Source organism: Selaginella moellendorffii, unplaced genomic scaffold (assembly GCF_000143415.4).
Source record: "Selaginella moellendorffii unplaced genomic scaffold, v1.0 SELMOscaffold_83, whole genome shotgun sequence".
NCBI lineage: Eukaryota > Viridiplantae > Streptophyta > Lycopodiopsida > Selaginellales > Selaginellaceae > Selaginella > Selaginella moellendorffii.
In genome coordinates, this window is record NW_003314344.1 from 828,246 (window position 1) to 843,097 (window position 14,852).

The following is a 14,852-nucleotide window of genomic DNA, read 5'->3' on the forward strand; positions in this document are numbered from 1 at the left end:
CTCTGCTAGAGGAAAAACGTGTTGCGTCACCCGACTCGGGTTTCTCTCTCGCTGATCCTTTCGAAGCATTATCCAGGCCCTCCAGGGCTGACACATGTTTGCACAAGCAGGAACAAGCCTTGTCAAGATCAACAGAAATTTCCTTTTCCAGCTAGACATAGAAAGAACAAGACAAAAAGAGCTTTGGTTGATTAAGGGCCAACGCATGAAGGTGAAAAAACTGACTCTTCAAGGAAAATGTGTGTAACATTATTTATTAATCCAATTATCAGAGAATAAATTAGAATAAACGAGATAATGTTTAGAAAAGGTTATAAATTTTAAACATGTTTATAAATTAAAAGCTATTTTCAAGCATATTTTAAGTATATGCACTGCCACCCTGTGCTTAAGCAAAAAAAAAAAAAATTAGATTTTAAATTTTAGTTACTCTGAAATTAAATATAAAATTTACATGTATTATTTATATAATAATTTATATTTATAATTTTAATGTATAAAAAAGTTTTAAAATTTTGATAATATATTTATATTTTAACATTTTGAAATGCTATTAAGAGTTCTGAAAATATATATGAATAAATATATTAATTAAGATTAAGACCCCTACTTATATACAAGAATGGATGGATCAAATTCAATCCCAAATAGATTATCCATATACTATAGTACTACAATTAATGTATTACCTAGTCAAGGTAATACATGTATACAAATAAATAAATAAATAAATAAATAAATATATATATATATATATATATATATATATATATAAAAATTTTACACTATCTTCCTTTCTAGAAAATGAAAAGGTGATGATAATAAGTCAAGTGGAACATCTAGAGTTTCTATTAGGTGATTATAAACTACCACAAAAAATTGAACTCCTACAAAACTATTAACAAAATTGTTGATAATTATGACTGAAACAAAATCGAAAACAATGGCATAAATACTAATTGACTAGAATCTTAATGAACTAGTTGCAATTCCGTGCATAGCTTCCCATGCTCAAACCAACTTGAAAGCTATAACTTTGAACCAAAACAAAAGATCTTGAGAACTATTATAATCCATGAAATGCCATTGCAACAAATAATATATCTTACCTTTAAATTTACTTACCAATAATCCTTCGCACCTTCATCATTATTTAACACTATATATGGGAGGTCAGATTCACTCTATTTGTCCTCCATAGCCTCTTTATCCCCTCTTTGAAAGAAAAAAAGTTTTGAAATACCATTTCTATTTGTTCTCACATTACCATATATGTTTAAATCCTTATTCTATCATATCAGGGCCAAACTCCCATTTGTCCCCTCTATCCCCTCCTCTAAAGAAAAACAAATTTGAAACATTAGGGCAAAGAAGAGAAAGTGAAAAAAATTGAGGAAAAATCATTGTAAAAAAAGAAAAAGTGGATAAAGAAGCATCGAAAGAAGAATTTTCAATAGTTGTTAATACAGAAATGGGGAAATAAAAAAAAGGATATATGCTCAAAGTTGGGAAAATAAAAGGCTTCCTATTATAAAATATTTTAGCCACCACAATATAAGTAAAAGATTCATATTGTTTAACCTCCTCAACACATAATTCAACACTTAAGATAGGAAAATCAATAGAAATGTCCATACTCTTAAGAGAATACATAAATTACTGAGTAGCAATGGTAAAACAAAAGTTTTTAACAACATTAACAAGTAGGGATACACACTAAACTTGAAATTCTGGTTAAAATGAATTAACCTTGGAACATGGGAATACTCAACACTGAATCTAATTAAAGGCTCTACCAATGAAGCAAAATAAAAATTCTCAAACTTCATACATATATTTAACATCTAGATTAGTATGAGGAGGTTAGAAAACACTTAACTCAATATTAGATTGAGAATGAGAATAATCATAAATGGTCGATGTGCTAATGGAAAAAAAACACTAAAAATAAGGAAGAAACACTAAATGCATAAGAAAGTGGTTTAAGCTGAGAAATAAGAAAAGGTTGGGAAAAAGCAGAAGGTAAAGAGAAAGATTTAAATGACAGATTCATATCCCATGAAATCTTTAATTGTAGTGCATGTGGTTTTCACCTTTTATCCTATGGTGATTTACTATAGAATAACCATAAAGTAGGTCCTAACATTAGGATGTTAAATGCTCTAAAACTGTTCTAAATTGTTTTGTGCTTTTGTCTCGTCATTCTTTGGGTTGTACACTCAAGAATTACTCCATACTCCAATTCTTTTGCTCCTTGGGCTATACATTCAAGAATCACTCTGTACTCCAGTTCTTTTGCTCTTCGGCTCCATATTTAGAAGTTTGGCTTCGTTCCTTCATTTAGTGGCTTAGGGCCTTGAAATTTGAGTTCCACTCTATTGTCCTTGGACACATGGCATTTAACATTTAACACATGAAGGGTTTAAGTTCAACACACAAAACAGAGCCAAACGGAGCCAAATAGAGTCTGACATTATTTTATTATACTAATGGCATAATGTGAGAATATGGATACTCCACCAATTAGCATGGTGTGGAATGTGGGCTTAGATCTAAGCCGAATGCAAAACAAAGATATACACACAAATAAAAGTTAAACTATGCTTTATGTTAGTTAGATATGCCCAACTTACCCACTATCTCTATTATACATTTCACCCCTAGTCACCTTTAGTACCAAAAGTTAGTCTCTAGGATAAGTTTAAAATTTATTAATTATGGAATGGTGCTAGATTGCAAAATTGGATATGGGATTAACACCAATTGTCTTTAGGACAATCTTTACATTCTATAAATATGCCAAATTAGCAAATCTAGATACTTTCCAATAATATTAATTAGGATTGAACATTACTAATATAAAGGGTATGAAAGTGAGGGTGTTTAACAAATAAAATATCATTTAGTGAATATTGAGGGAATAATTTTAATATCGTAGAGGTTCTTGTCAAACTAATGTAGGATAGAGCAAAAGAGAATTAACAAGCCTGTCCAAGTATACTTAACTAAATTGATAATTAAGAATCCTTCCTTATGCTCGTCCGGTTAAGTATAGATGCTAACTCAAGTTTAATAACACTTGAACAAGAGGGATTGATAAAGGGTCTAACAATACTGACTTTCTACTGTTGTGGCAGTAAATAAAGAATATCTAAAAGGATTAATTAATAGGTAACTTTTGATACCTATAGTCACATTCGCGACACCAACTCATCTCCAAATCTATCTCCAAAATAATCAAGTTTGTCATCATAATTTGGAATCCACTTGACTTTGTATACATTATTTTTCTATAAACTCAATCCTCAAACATTCTCCAAGCACTAAATTTCATCTTCTATAGCTTGCCAATTGATGTCACGATCCATATTCCACACTAATGGAAAATGATAGAACACCGAGAATAGAACAACCTATATAATCATATCCTATGAAAGTTGAAGACAGCTATATACAAAGGATGGGCGTAACATTAATATGATCACACCCCATAACATAAAAAGCTCAATTTAACGAAGTTGTATCAATAGCCTCAAATGCTTTATTTCGTTAAAGTGGAACTTTTCATTATCCCACTTATGGTGTGTGGCCACATGCCATTTTTATAACAACAATAAAAAATTGAAGTTTTAGCTTTATAATTTATAAATTAAAAACTTTTCATATGATTTTGTGTTATAATATTGTGAAATATAAAAAATAAATTAAAAAACTGATAGAAATATTAATAAATATTAATTAAGTACTAAGAAATGGCATGTGGACACATGCTAATTAATGTCCCACTTTACTAAATAAGTTTCACTTTAACGAAATAAAGCATTCAAGTGATATACTCCTTCATTCATGAAAGTGTGGTATGGTAGAAGAAGAAAATGCAATGAAAATTAGAAAAGAAAGCAAAGCTAAACATAATAATAGCTAGAATTTTAGATTTTGCAAAAAGTTAATACAGGTCTAGATCTAAAAGAGAATAAAGAAATAAGAATAAAAAGCACAATCCCAAATAATAGAGTAAAACATTACTTGAATTAGATTCAGTCTCAAATGGACAATTTATATACTATAGTACTATAATTAGTGTATTATAAAACACACACACACACACACACAGATATATATATATATATATATATATATATATATATATATATATATATATATATATATATATATATATATATGTAAAACACTATAAAATATTGAAAATAATAATTATAAAACAATATATTGTGTTAAAAGATATTTGAGTCAGGTCAACCTCTTTGATAGAAAAAACAAAATTGTATAAATTGGTATAAATAAAAGTTAGTATAATATAAGAATTAATAATCTAGAAAAAACATTATTAGTTAAAATTAGATATATAATGGGTTAATAATTTAGTATATTAAAGTTTCTTATTAGTGAAATAATGATAAATAAAGATAAAATTAGTAAAATAAATATAAAAATAATTTATATATTAAAATTTATTATGAGGTATTACAAGGAAATTTTATAAATAAATAAATTTAAAATAGGCGTTCTTTTTATGAAATAAGAAAAACTTTATCCTTTATTACACTTAAATAAGTTATTTATTTATTATTTAATAAATAGATCCAGTAAATAATTAAGTATAAAGTTCAAAAATATATTCATCTTGACATTCATTTTATCAAACTTTTATTACTAAACTGTTGCTACAATTTTATTATAACTATTCTTGAATATAAGAAGAAACTAGTTCAGCTAAAATTTAGTATTTGATAGCAAACATTTTTATATTTATAATATTTTCAATAACATTAAGCTTAATATAACATGATTTATAATACTTAAAGATATATAATTATAAATATATTCAGTTAAAAAAGTTGTTAGTCAATCAATATAAATTTATATTTGTATTAATTTAATTATTTTTATTTTATAACATAATGCCATATATAAATGATTACAAGTTTATAAAATTGAATGATTATATAAATATAAAAAATGATTAAATAAATATAAAAAATTAAAGAATTTCTACATTTATGTGAGAATGACAAATTACTTTAAAATAGCATTGCCAAGTTTTTTTTAACTTTACTGTATATAAATTTTTGTTAAAAAATAAAACTTTTATAAATTCTTTGTTGAAATCACTTCAATTTACTATTTAAAAGATTTTTTTATTAACTACTTTCTTAAAAAATAATAGAATAAAAATATTAAACTTAATATATATTTAATAAATAGATGTTTGTCACCAATTACACATTGTAGGTTTAGCAATGAAATGTGAGGTATGCATCAAAGTTATCTTCTTTAGTTGGCAACTAAAAAAGAACTAAACAGCATTTATGTTTATACATAATTGTGTTGTAAGTTTTAAATATATTTGATTTTTTGCTTTTGTGTTTGAGAACTATAATCCCTTGGGAAAATGCAATGACTTACCTCATGGAATCAAATGGGTGTGTCTCGTGGGAGAAACTAACCTGTCTGTACTCAACACATAGACATTAACGAGAAGGAGAAGGTCTCACATATGCATCAGTCCCACACCAAAGGCCAAGTACTACTTCTAGCTGCTAACACTAGTGAAAGTTTTAGGTTACAAAATGCATGCCAACGTGGTAAACCCTACCGTGCTAAAGGTGTTTTTAATTGTTCCACGTCCTGGACAAGGATCCATGCCATACGGGCTTCAACGCAGCTGTCGATCATGTTAGAGCTCTGATAACTGGAAGTGAAGCAAAGTAAAACCATCGTCTACTTACTTGAACCAGCCAGGCTGTGTAGCAGATTGAATGGGACACCACTACTTTTCAAGCTTTCATCTGTGAAACACAAGACTTTGTGAGAGAAAAGCACAGAAACAACCGAGAAACTTAAGTACCTTTCAGGAAGAAGAGATCGACGTATCGTTCTCTTGCAGTAAATCCAGTCCCAGAAGAATATCAACTTCGGAATCGCAAGATTACCAAGTTTTGTACCGAGAAATCCATTGGCACCTCTCAAAGTAAAACCAATACGGATCTGATGTTTCCAACACAGCTACCATTCAATGCCTCCATTTGGAAGAATGGCCGTCCTTCATGGGTGGCTCCACGAAACCTCTGAACTACCGTGCGAATAAAAAAAATGCTGTGTGTAGATCGTATACCTGCTTTCCATCAGATGACCACCTTGCACCATATCCATCTTGTACACGGATCTCAAATATATGTGTTGACTGAGGAAGATGGTGTGTGTTCATCCAGGAAGCTTGATCAATAATTCGACACACCGCTTTCAACGCTACCTTGTTCTTTGCAGTTTCTAAGCAGAAAAGAGAAAGAAGGTATTTCCGTACTGAAAACAAGCAAAGAATAGAGCAGACCTGTTCCACTGCAAGCACCCCACCAGCCAGCAGAACTTCGATTCACATGTTTGGCCAACGCACGGCCTCCTACAGTGAGCTTACTGGAGGGTACCTGGCACGAAGCGAACTGTTAGCCAAGGCAAGTACAATTATACTTTTTACACTTTCTGAATTTCTCGCAAGAAAAGATGCGAGAAGACGAGATCTCGGCGGTGGAAGGGCAGACACAAGTGTTCCTTTTGTTGCTCTTAGTCCAAGAAGTGACGCTACGCCTTCGACTTTGAGGCTCTGAGAGAAAGAGTTTGTTATTCGACCGAGACAAACTCAAGCAACTCTTACGCACTTGCAGCAGCGCAGTGACAGCGTTGCGAGGCTGGATTGGTTGGGAGACATGAAGTGCCAAAACACCGAGAGCTTCAGTTTCCCTGGAGTAGAAACCACGGTAGATGCCAATGCCTACATCAAGAAAATCTTGACAAGCAATCGACCGGTTTCATGAGCTACCTTCTTCCACGCTTTCAATACCAGGAAGGACGTTCTCAAGCCCTTCCGTTTCCAGCATGTCCTGAAAGCTTTCGTATGCCCGAACGTCCTGCAGAAGGGGATATAGACATATGAACACTATCATCGGCATTTACTGACCTTCGTTTCCATAATCAGAACCCCGTTAAAGAGGAGATAATCTCCAGGGCGGATTCTACACAGAAAAAAGGCAAAAGAAGAGAAAACTGTGTACTCAAGAGTATGTTACTGCCACACCTTGAATAGAAACCAGTTGCGCACCTCCCTTCCACTATCTTCGATCCATCTAGAGTGGTCAAAACAATGAAAGAAAACAAGGCATGAGAATGCGATACACTAAAAAAAACACATCGCACCTCGCAGTTGAGACAGGAACCTGTCTTGGACGTGTAGTCGAAACCTTACGCCGTGAAAGGCCTTGAATGAACAAGCAGCAATCAGCTTAGCTAAGTTACGAGGAAAAGCACAGACCTCCGCCAGAGGAGCAAGGTGTTGCTTCACCCGAGCGTGAAACTCGCGTTTCCTGTCTCGTTGATCCTCGCCCTCTTCAAGCTCCGACGCATTATCCAAGACCGGGGTCTTGGAATCCTCGAGGGAGCGACACAAGTTCGCAGCCAGCTGCTTGTAGAGTGGATACGCAGGAACTCCTTCGATACAAGCCTTGTCGAGATCAACTGAAGCACAAATTTCGATTTTTCCCAGCTAGAGATAGAAAGAACGAAGGCAAACCTTGGCAGCAAGAGCGAACAAGCTCGAGCTCATCCTCCAAGCAATCTGGCTCCTGGTCGACGCAAGGATCAGCGGCAAGTAGCGCCTGGGCGAATGAAGGAGGAAGAAGCGATCCATCTCCACCTCCAGCCGCTTCGTCGAGAATCCCCTTGAGCCACAGCGCCACGAACGAGCGAAATGTGGCTTCTTCCATAACCAAAAAGCCCTAAAAGTACTTTAAAAAGCAATCTAAGTATAAAAAATAGCTTAATTGCCAAAACCCCGGAAGGATAATACCCTTTTAGGGCAAAAGGGCTGCGCTATGGCGGGAGGGCGGCGGCTCCAGTGCAAGGCCGAGAATCCCGAGTGTGCGCTGAGCAATGGCAGCAGCGTCCTGCTCCTCGGTGCTATGCCGCTCCTCCGCTGCGACGTTTGCTGCGCGGAGCCGGGATTTTGCCCCCAATGCAAGTGCATCCTGTGCAGCCGCGCCATCGCGGAGGGGCAGGACGAGTGGATCCAGTGCCTCCAGAGGGTGAGCGCCAGCGGCGGCTACTGCGGCCACTCCGTGCATCTCGAGTGCGCGATCCAGTGCCGATTGGCGGGAGTGGTGGTGGAGAGCGGGCTGGATGTGGAGTATCTGTGCCGGAGGTGTGACAGGACCACGGATTTGCTGTCCCGCGTCTCTCTTCTCGTCCAGGCGGTGGCGGCGGCTCCCAGCAAGCAGCTGGCCGAGGGGAATGCCAAGCTCGCGTCCAGGCTTGTCACCAACACTCGTCGTGCCGGGCTCAAGAGGCTCGAGACGCTCGTCAGCACCATTCTCGTCAAGGTACCACCATAGCTAAGTTTTTCTTCCTCGTTTGATGAGATGGGTGTGTTTCTACCTCTAGGCCGAGAATGGTGACGACATACAAGCCGTTTTGACGCGGATGTGTAACGATCCATGCAATGGAAACTCGAATCACGTCGGTAAGAGGACTCGACTCGTCCTTCTCGACGAGGATGTAACTCCACCCGCTTGGTTTTCCCCTTGTAGATTCTGGAGCTCCAGGCGAGGCTAGCAACTCGGAGCGAGATCCAGAGCCCGAGCGTGGAGACAAGATGGATTTGGCTGTTCCGGCAGAAGAAGCTATGGCGGTTGATACTTCCTCGGCTCCTCCGGCTCCTTCACCCTTGGACGAAGATGGTGCCGTTTGTGCACTCTCCAAAGCTCTCGTCCTCACTCCACAGCCTGGCGAGGTCGTCCCCCCGGCGAACTCCTTGATCCCGCAGTACCAGTTAGAGATTGATCGCGCGCTGGAAGGCCTCAAGCGCGCTCAAGAGCAAGAGTACGCGACCGCCAGGGAGAAGCTGACGAAACAGATGGATCGCATCCTGAAGCAGTACCAGCAACTGGAATCCGACAAGTCGCTGCTGCCGCCACCGTCCAACTCGTCCAAGCAATCGCTGGAGAGCTACGACGCCTTCATGGAGAGGGCGCTCCAGCAACTTTCCGGCCTGAAGAAGGACCGCGACGAGTTTGAGGCGATGCTACGCATCAGCCAGGGATTCGGACGTGTGCCCAAGGAGTTACTACGCAGCTCTTTCAACTGGCCCGACTAGGCGGCCACGTGGCGTCCACGGTGGCCGGGTGGTGCGTCGTCTTCTTTCAGCGAGCACACAAAGCCCAGGCGCAAGGCACAGGGAAAGCGAGAGAAAGCAAAGCAGGGCCAGGGAAGAGGCGGAACTACATCCTTTTTCCATGCATTGTTCTAGCGTAGTAGCAGCCAAGGTTAGCGCAAGTGACGGTCGAGGAGGTGCTAGCCAGGGGACGGGGGAGGGGCGGAGGAGGAGGAGGAAGCGGAGGTGGTGGTGGTGGCGGAGGCTTTGTCGGACCCCTCTTAGCACCTGGGGCCGTTATAGTACCGGGGCCGCGGCCGGCCCCCAAGGGGGGCCGCTGGCGGGTGCTTGGTCGTGCCACCAACGCTACCACCACTGGCAAGGCCAAGGCAAAGACTTGCGACATGGATGGCGATGGAGATGCTTGTAACAGCAGTCACCGGAACCATAAGTCTGCAGCGCCGGTCGCTCCCTCCACTTCGTCCTCCTCTTCTGCTTCCTCGTCAACTCCCAAGCGCCAGCAATCAGGTACGGGGGATATCTAAATCTCTGGAATGGTTTCTCATTTCTTTCTCTTCATCGCCAGATAATCCAGACGAGGATGAGTCGCGTACCGAGTACTCGTGTCCTTATTGCTACGAAGATTACGACGTTGCTGTCCTTTGTTCGCATTTAGAAGACGAGCACTGCTATGAGTCTAAGGTTGCAGTAAGTGCCTTTAGTTTCTGTGCGTTTGGTATGTGCTGCTGTCCTGTGTTTCCTTAGATTTTTTCTTTTCTTTCTCTTGTTTATTGCAAGCGATGTGCTAAGTTCATCTAGCTTCAGGTCTGTCCGATCTGTGGAACCAAAGTTTGGAAAGACATGGCCGGCCACATAATGCTAGACCACAGTCAGCTTTTCAAGATATCCTTTCAAACGTTTTGAAACACGAACAAAATCAGATAATTCTCCTTGACTACACATCCACATCCAGAGACGGCGGCGTTTTCGAAGATCAGGAGCACTAGCATCAAACGCAACTTTGGCTTTGCTCACCAAGGAACTTAGAGAGATCCATCTGCAAGCGTTGTTAGGCCCTCCACCGCCCAGTAACACAGTGGATCCGTTCCTCACCACGCTCTCTGATAGCTCGCACGCAAGCCAATCTTCACACAAAAGGTATGGCATTACCTCGTGGTTGTCTTGGTTCTAATCTTCCTCTCCAAACACAGGCTGGAGGTTGCAGCTTTGTCCCCGGAGGAGCAGTGCGACAAACTGAAGGAAGCAAACTTGCGAGTCAAATTCATGCAAGAGCTTGTCATTTCCACTCTTTTCAACTGAAAGTTTTCTTCAGAAACCATCGACTTGGCTGCTTTGTGATTCCGCGTCCGCGTGAAGTGGTCGAGTGCAAACTTGCTTGAGAACGTCGTTCAACCCGCGCTGGCACCTGCAAAGCACAGAATCTCAACAACAAAGAACGAAAGAAAAGAACCAAGGTTGGCGACGTTACCTCCATGGCATATGATCCAGGAACATCGAGGGAGACACCACGAGGTCCCGGAAATCATCTCGGTCTCTCAGGATCGCTCGGTGCTGTTTCTTCCTCCGCGCAAACCAAGACGAAGACGCGCCTGGTGCCTCGTCTGGAACACGAACCAGATGAATGACCAAGCCCGGCATCACGAGCTCCACCGGCCATATCTCTTGCAAGTCCGACCCCGGCTTGAATCCTACGAGACCATTCTCGCCTTGGCCCGGGATCCCATTGCTAAGCAGCTCGCCACTCACTACACCTCGGAGAAACTCGCCACAAGAACCGAGTTCGTCACCTCGGACATCACCTCGGACATCTCGGGCATCTCGGGTCTTGGAGATTTTATCTCGAGATCCTGCATCCAGGGAAGCAACCATCCCGTCAGAACCGTTCTCGTCAACCGTAACCTCCCCGGATACCACCTTGGTCACCTCTAGCTTACCACCGTTACCATTAACACTACCATTGGCCGTGGAAACAACCGGCCTTCCCATTACCACGGTCGAGCTGCCATGAGCGCCCTTGGGCATGCCCATGACACAGTGACAAGCATGGTAGCAAAGAAAGGCTCCACCTTTGAGCTTGTGGCCGCATTTGCCACGCTTGTACTGCGTTGCTCCACCGGGACTTGGATTGGAGTCTTCGTTAGTGGCTCCTCCATTGGAAGTTTTGCCAGTGGCCACTCCATTGGAAGCTTTGCCTCGCCTCCATGAGCCGAAGAGCCTTCTGGCCACTCTCGCTATCACTGCCGACTCGGAGGTGTCCGAGTCCGCTGCTAGAGCTCGAAGCGAGGCCGCGCGGAGCCTCATTAGCGAAGCCACGGACATCCTCGATGCAAACTCGTCGTTATACACAACACTAAAAGGTGGTGGACGGTCAGGGCAGGATGAAAGAAACTTTCGGCCTACCTTGTTACAAATGGTGAGCACGCTTCTGCGATAACAGCGTCGACACAGGGAAGAACGCCATATCCGTAAGTGTGTAAGTTTGGAAAGCGGTGCCATAGCTGCTCGAAAAAGAGAAAGAGATTGAAAAAGAAGAGAGGAAAAACTCAAGCATACGTACCATCATTCCTGCCATAGCAGCAATCGATCCACCCAGCGAGTGTCCGGTAAATCTCAAAGAAAAGCCTTCACACTTCCCACCGGGACCGAGTATGGAAGTCAGAAAACCAGTTTTTTTCGATGATCCAGAGCTGCCTGCTAAAGAAATGAAAAAACAAACTTAAACATGAGCAAAGAGTTTTCTTTCGAAACCTGAAAGCTCGGGATTATCTTCAGGGCTGTCCAGCTCGAAGGCAAGCTCTCTGGCCGCCGCCACCACACCGGCATGGCCATAGTGAGGATTTGACGACGAGATTTCACGCTTTGCTGTGTCAGACAAATGACCAGACCTGCGTAGAGTATCAAACTTGTAGGGAATGAGAGCGAGAGCACTACTTACATGAACAATCCTTGAAAATCAGTGTCGGCAAGGATGCATTCACGTCCCAGGCCATCTGTGAGAAGATCCTCCGGTGTTTCAGTCCCACGAACAGCGACAACAACCAACTTGAGTTCCTTCAACTCAATCACGAAGTAGACTGTCTCTCGGTTTCTCTGAAATAGTGAGTGACCAAGTCAGCTCGCGGGAAACTTCTGACGCTACAAACATCAAAACCTGGTGAATCCTTCCTTTCAAGAGCGCCTCGGCTGGGAGGCGAGCAGCACGAAGGAACGCAGTCGCATGGCCTCGCCACCAATTATCACCGTCGACACTCGGGCTCCTGCAAGCCAAAGCTTAGTTAGCTGTTTCTCGGAGACGAAAGAAAAACTCGAGCTACCTTCTGCGGTTCCATAAGCTGAGGAGTCCTTGCCGGTACATCCAAGCACAGGGAAAGAGTAGCGGTGTGCGTCCAATGTCCAGCAATGGTCCCTGGGAAGATCAGCAAGAGAACCCTTTGAAGCTGAGAGCATTGTTTTGACAATCGCAAACCGTGTACGCAGCCACGGCATATGGATGGAGAAGAGCAGCTTCTGTGACCAGAGGACCGGGAGCCGGAGGGAGATCTTTCGGAACTGGAGGCTTGGACTTGCGAGTTCTCAGAAGAGCAACACCTGTAGAAACAAAGAAAGATAATTTAAAAACTTGCTTGCAAGTTCTATCCATGAATCTTTACCAGCGAGAAACTCGAGATGGCTTGCACCGGCAGCACGGTATGCAACGAGATCGCCTAAAAGTGCTGCCACCGTATCAACCTCGTCTTCATCCATGGTTGTCCTGGAGATTCATTCACAAGTACTGGATGAGCACACAAGAAAAAAGCGATTTTTCTTTCGCGACTCACAGATATCTCGATCGCCCAAGGCAGCAAAGCAGCTCTCGAATGCCGCGATCGAAAATCTCGCGGTAGTGAGCGCGCCATGCCTCGTGTTGCATCTCGTAGAGCGACCTCCAAGAGAGCACGTCCGAGCCAACGCAACACTGTGCCAAGACGAGCAGCCATGTAGCGATGGGAAGGATGACAAGCGTGTCTCGCAACAATGCCGCCGCGTCAGGGCCTGTGACACGAGAGAGAGAAGATCCTATAGAGCTAGAACAAAGAGAAGAACACAGTGCTTGATCCTTACCAGGAAAGCAAAAGGATGAACGACCGTTCCTCACAGCCAAGATGGTCAAGTAGCAAGCTCCTCCTGTTTGGAAGGAGGTGACAAGAACACCAAATCGTCCCCACCATAGCCACCTTCGATACCAAGTCTGTGCTCGAGCAAGAGCACAAGGAAGAAAAAAGAGATGAGAATCCACATTGCTTGTTTCTTACCCGTCTCCCAATCCTGATCGCCGCGCTGGTGGCGCCGCTCGTCCTCCTCCGAGAAGCTGGGACGTGCTCCTCGGCGATCATGGTAACCGCGGTGGCGGCCTGGCACAAGCCAGTGCCCACCACCCAAGCCACTCGCGCGCAAGCGCCGCTAGCAACCAGCGCCACCGCCACTAGCAGCGATCGTGGGCAGCCGCTGGAGGAGGACGACACCACAGCCATTGCGGTGCCCAGCGCGGAGATGCCCAAGTGGAGCACCAGCGTGACCACCACCAGCGCCCGGAGCGATCGCAGGAAGCGGCAGCATCCCTTTGACGAGTGGAGGATTTGCTCATCGCCACCGCCGCCACCCTCGTCCTCCTCCTGGCGCTCCTCGTGGTGGTGGCGGTGGGCATCGGCCATGGCGGCGGAGGGTGACGGGCAGCCCGAGAAAGCAGCATCGCTGGGCTCTGTTTCACATTTCCTGGCGCGGTCCACGACCTGGATGCTTCCAATTGGCGATGTGGGTTGGAGGTTAATCGTCCTCCACTTTTATCACGGGGGCCTTTATTGGATGTTTATTTCTTCTCGACTTGGTCGCTGGAACGTAAAGAAGATCTCCTCCAAGCTTTTATGGAAGATCTCTTTCTTTTTTCTTTCCACTCTCTCGCACAGGATCACACCTGGAAGTGGGAGCAGTGTTGTCGAGTCCTGCGACACAGTCGAAAGCGTCTGGTTGAGGCTGTTCCAGTAAGTGCCATGATCGAGATCCGCCAGCGTTTGGTTGACTGGAATGGATTCCTCGCTGAGAGTAGCTTCACGCCCTGCGCTCCTGCTGCTACCATCGCCACCACCACCGCCCAGACGATCACAACTTCCTTCTCTCATCGATTGAAGAGCTCTGGAAACAAAGCAAGCACAAGTTAGAGTAACAAAGACACAACAGCAAGCTTACCTTTTCCTTGTGATGAATCGCTTCCGCCCGATCACACATAGCTACAAAAAAGCACAATTGGAATGTTAGAATGTGGAAGATCATATTGACACGTACCTGATGAGAGAGATCATAGATGAAACTTCCATCTTTTCCTGGTGTCCTGGATTTTTGAGGCTTGTACAAGGAAGTAGAATCTTCCACCTTGTGATTGTGTCAATCTCGGATGTTAAGCATAAACCAAAACGGCTTCCAGCTTAAGTTGCTTCTTGCCACCACCCCTCGAGAACAGGCCTCTTACGTTACTCCACAGATGGATGGGCCGGACGTTGCCCATAAAAGGAGCTTGCTCGCTCCAGAGAAGAGCAAACAATGCAGCCTTCCAAACCATTGTTGCTGCTGTTTGTGCTCATCAGATCGACTGTTGCTGCTGCTGCTGCTCATTCTCTGGACATCCGATCCGTGCTCG

The 14,852-nt window shown here is 42.8% G+C and overlaps 4 protein-coding genes and 1 long non-coding RNA gene across 5 annotated transcripts; 2 read left to right on the top strand and 3 right to left on the bottom strand.

The window, feature by feature from the left end:
• Nucleotides 1-5,475: 5,475 nt before the first annotated feature.
• LOC9651814 lies at nt 5,476-7,778 on the bottom strand. Its single transcript, XM_002987699.2, has 13 exons — nt 7,586-7,778; nt 7,328-7,530; nt 7,213-7,273; nt 7,094-7,142; nt 6,977-7,031; nt 6,839-6,926; nt 6,678-6,790; nt 6,497-6,622; nt 6,353-6,446; nt 6,137-6,291; nt 5,870-6,094; nt 5,751-5,810; nt 5,476-5,686 (listed from the first exon to the last, which is right to left on the bottom strand). The coding sequence occupies exons 1-11, from the start codon at nt 7,776-7,778 to the stop codon at nt 6,035-6,037; spliced, it is 1,197 nt and encodes a 398-aa protein (XP_002987745.2). The 3' UTR covers nt 5,476-5,686; nt 5,751-5,810; nt 5,870-6,034.
• An 89-nt stretch (nt 7,779-7,867) lies between these two features.
• On the top strand, nt 7,868-9,365 carry LOC112341453. Its single transcript, XM_024661551.1, has 3 exons — nt 7,868-8,390; nt 8,452-8,530; nt 8,598-9,365. Exons 1-3 carry the CDS (start codon nt 7,887-7,889, stop codon nt 9,161-9,163), a joined length of 1,149 nt encoding a protein of 382 aa, XP_024517319.1. The 5' UTR covers nt 7,868-7,886; the 3' UTR covers nt 9,164-9,365.
• A 42-nt stretch (nt 9,366-9,407) lies between these two features.
• On the top strand, nt 9,408-10,499 carry LOC9651815 (protein DEHYDRATION-INDUCED 19 homolog 4). Its single transcript, XM_024661553.1, has 5 exons — nt 9,408-9,688; nt 9,747-9,868; nt 9,986-10,063; nt 10,128-10,318; nt 10,372-10,499. The coding sequence occupies exons 1-5, from the start codon at nt 9,565-9,567 to the stop codon at nt 10,478-10,480; spliced, it is 624 nt and encodes a 207-aa protein (XP_024517321.1). The 5' UTR covers nt 9,408-9,564; the 3' UTR covers nt 10,481-10,499.
• Nucleotides 10,500-10,622: 123 nt separating this feature from the next.
• Nucleotides 10,623-13,199, bottom strand: LOC9630772. The gene is made up of 10 exons (XM_024661550.1): nt 13,000-13,199; nt 12,832-12,932; nt 12,648-12,769; nt 12,496-12,587; nt 12,333-12,438; nt 12,117-12,271; nt 11,930-12,066; nt 11,739-11,875; nt 11,582-11,679; nt 10,623-11,531 (listed from the first exon to the last, which is right to left on the bottom strand). Exons 1-10 carry the CDS (start codon nt 13,089-13,091, stop codon nt 10,646-10,648), a joined length of 1,926 nt encoding a protein of 641 aa, XP_024517318.1. The 5' UTR covers nt 13,092-13,199; the 3' UTR covers nt 10,623-10,645.
• A 694-nt stretch (nt 13,200-13,893) lies between these two features.
• LOC112341452 lies at nt 13,894-14,830 on the bottom strand. Its single transcript, XR_002990554.1, has 3 exons — nt 14,501-14,830; nt 14,405-14,445; nt 13,894-14,350 (listed from the first exon to the last, which is right to left on the bottom strand). It is a non-coding gene; the product is annotated as an uncharacterized LOC112341452 (long non-coding RNA).
• Nucleotides 14,831-14,852: the final 22 nt, after the last annotated feature.

Excerpts from the sequence above, each read along its gene's own strand:
- LOC112341453 (XM_024661551.1), top strand. The coding sequence starts at position 7,887 with ATGGCGGGAGGGCGGCGGCTCCAGTGCAAGGCCGAGAATCCCGAGTGT. Across the intron at positions 8,391-8,451 it reads TCAGCACCATTCTCGTCAAG|GCCGAGAATGGTGACGACAT; the intron begins GTACCACCATAG and ends TTCTACCTCTAG. Across the intron at positions 8,531-8,597 it reads TGGAAACTCGAATCACGTCG|ATTCTGGAGCTCCAGGCGAG; the intron begins GTAAGAGGACTC and ends TTCCCCTTGTAG.
- LOC9630772 (XM_024661550.1), bottom strand. The coding sequence starts at position 13,091 with ATGCAACACGAGGCATGGCGCGCTCACTACCGCGAGATTTTCGATCGC. Across the intron at positions 12,067-12,116 it reads GATTTTCAAGGATTGTTCAT|GTCTGGTCATTTGTCTGACA; the intron begins GTAAGTAGTGCT and ends TACTCTACGCAG. Across the intron at positions 11,876-11,929 it reads AGATAATCCCGAGCTTTCAG|CAGGCAGCTCTGGATCATCG; the intron begins GTTTCGAAAGAA and ends TCATTTCTTTAG.
- LOC9651814 (XM_002987699.2), bottom strand. The coding sequence starts at position 7,778 with ATGGAAGAAGCCACATTTCGCTCGTTCGTGGCGCTGTGGCTCAAGGGG. Across the intron at positions 6,927-6,976 it reads TTCTGATTATGGAAACGAAG|GACGTTCGGGCATACGAAAG; the intron begins GTCAGTAAATGC and ends CCCCTTCTGCAG. Across the intron at positions 6,447-6,496 it reads TTGCGAGAAATTCAGAAAGT|GTACCCTCCAGTAAGCTCAC; the intron begins GTAAAAAGTATA and ends GCTTCGTGCCAG.
- LOC9651815 (XM_024661553.1), top strand. The coding sequence starts at position 9,565 with ATGGATGGCGATGGAGATGCTTGTAACAGCAGTCACCGGAACCATAAG. Across the intron at positions 10,064-10,127 it reads ACCACAGTCAGCTTTTCAAG|ATCCAGAGACGGCGGCGTTT; the intron begins ATATCCTTTCAA and ends CTACACATCCAC. Across the intron at positions 10,319-10,371 it reads AGCCAATCTTCACACAAAAG|GCTGGAGGTTGCAGCTTTGT; the intron begins GTATGGCATTAC and ends CTCCAAACACAG.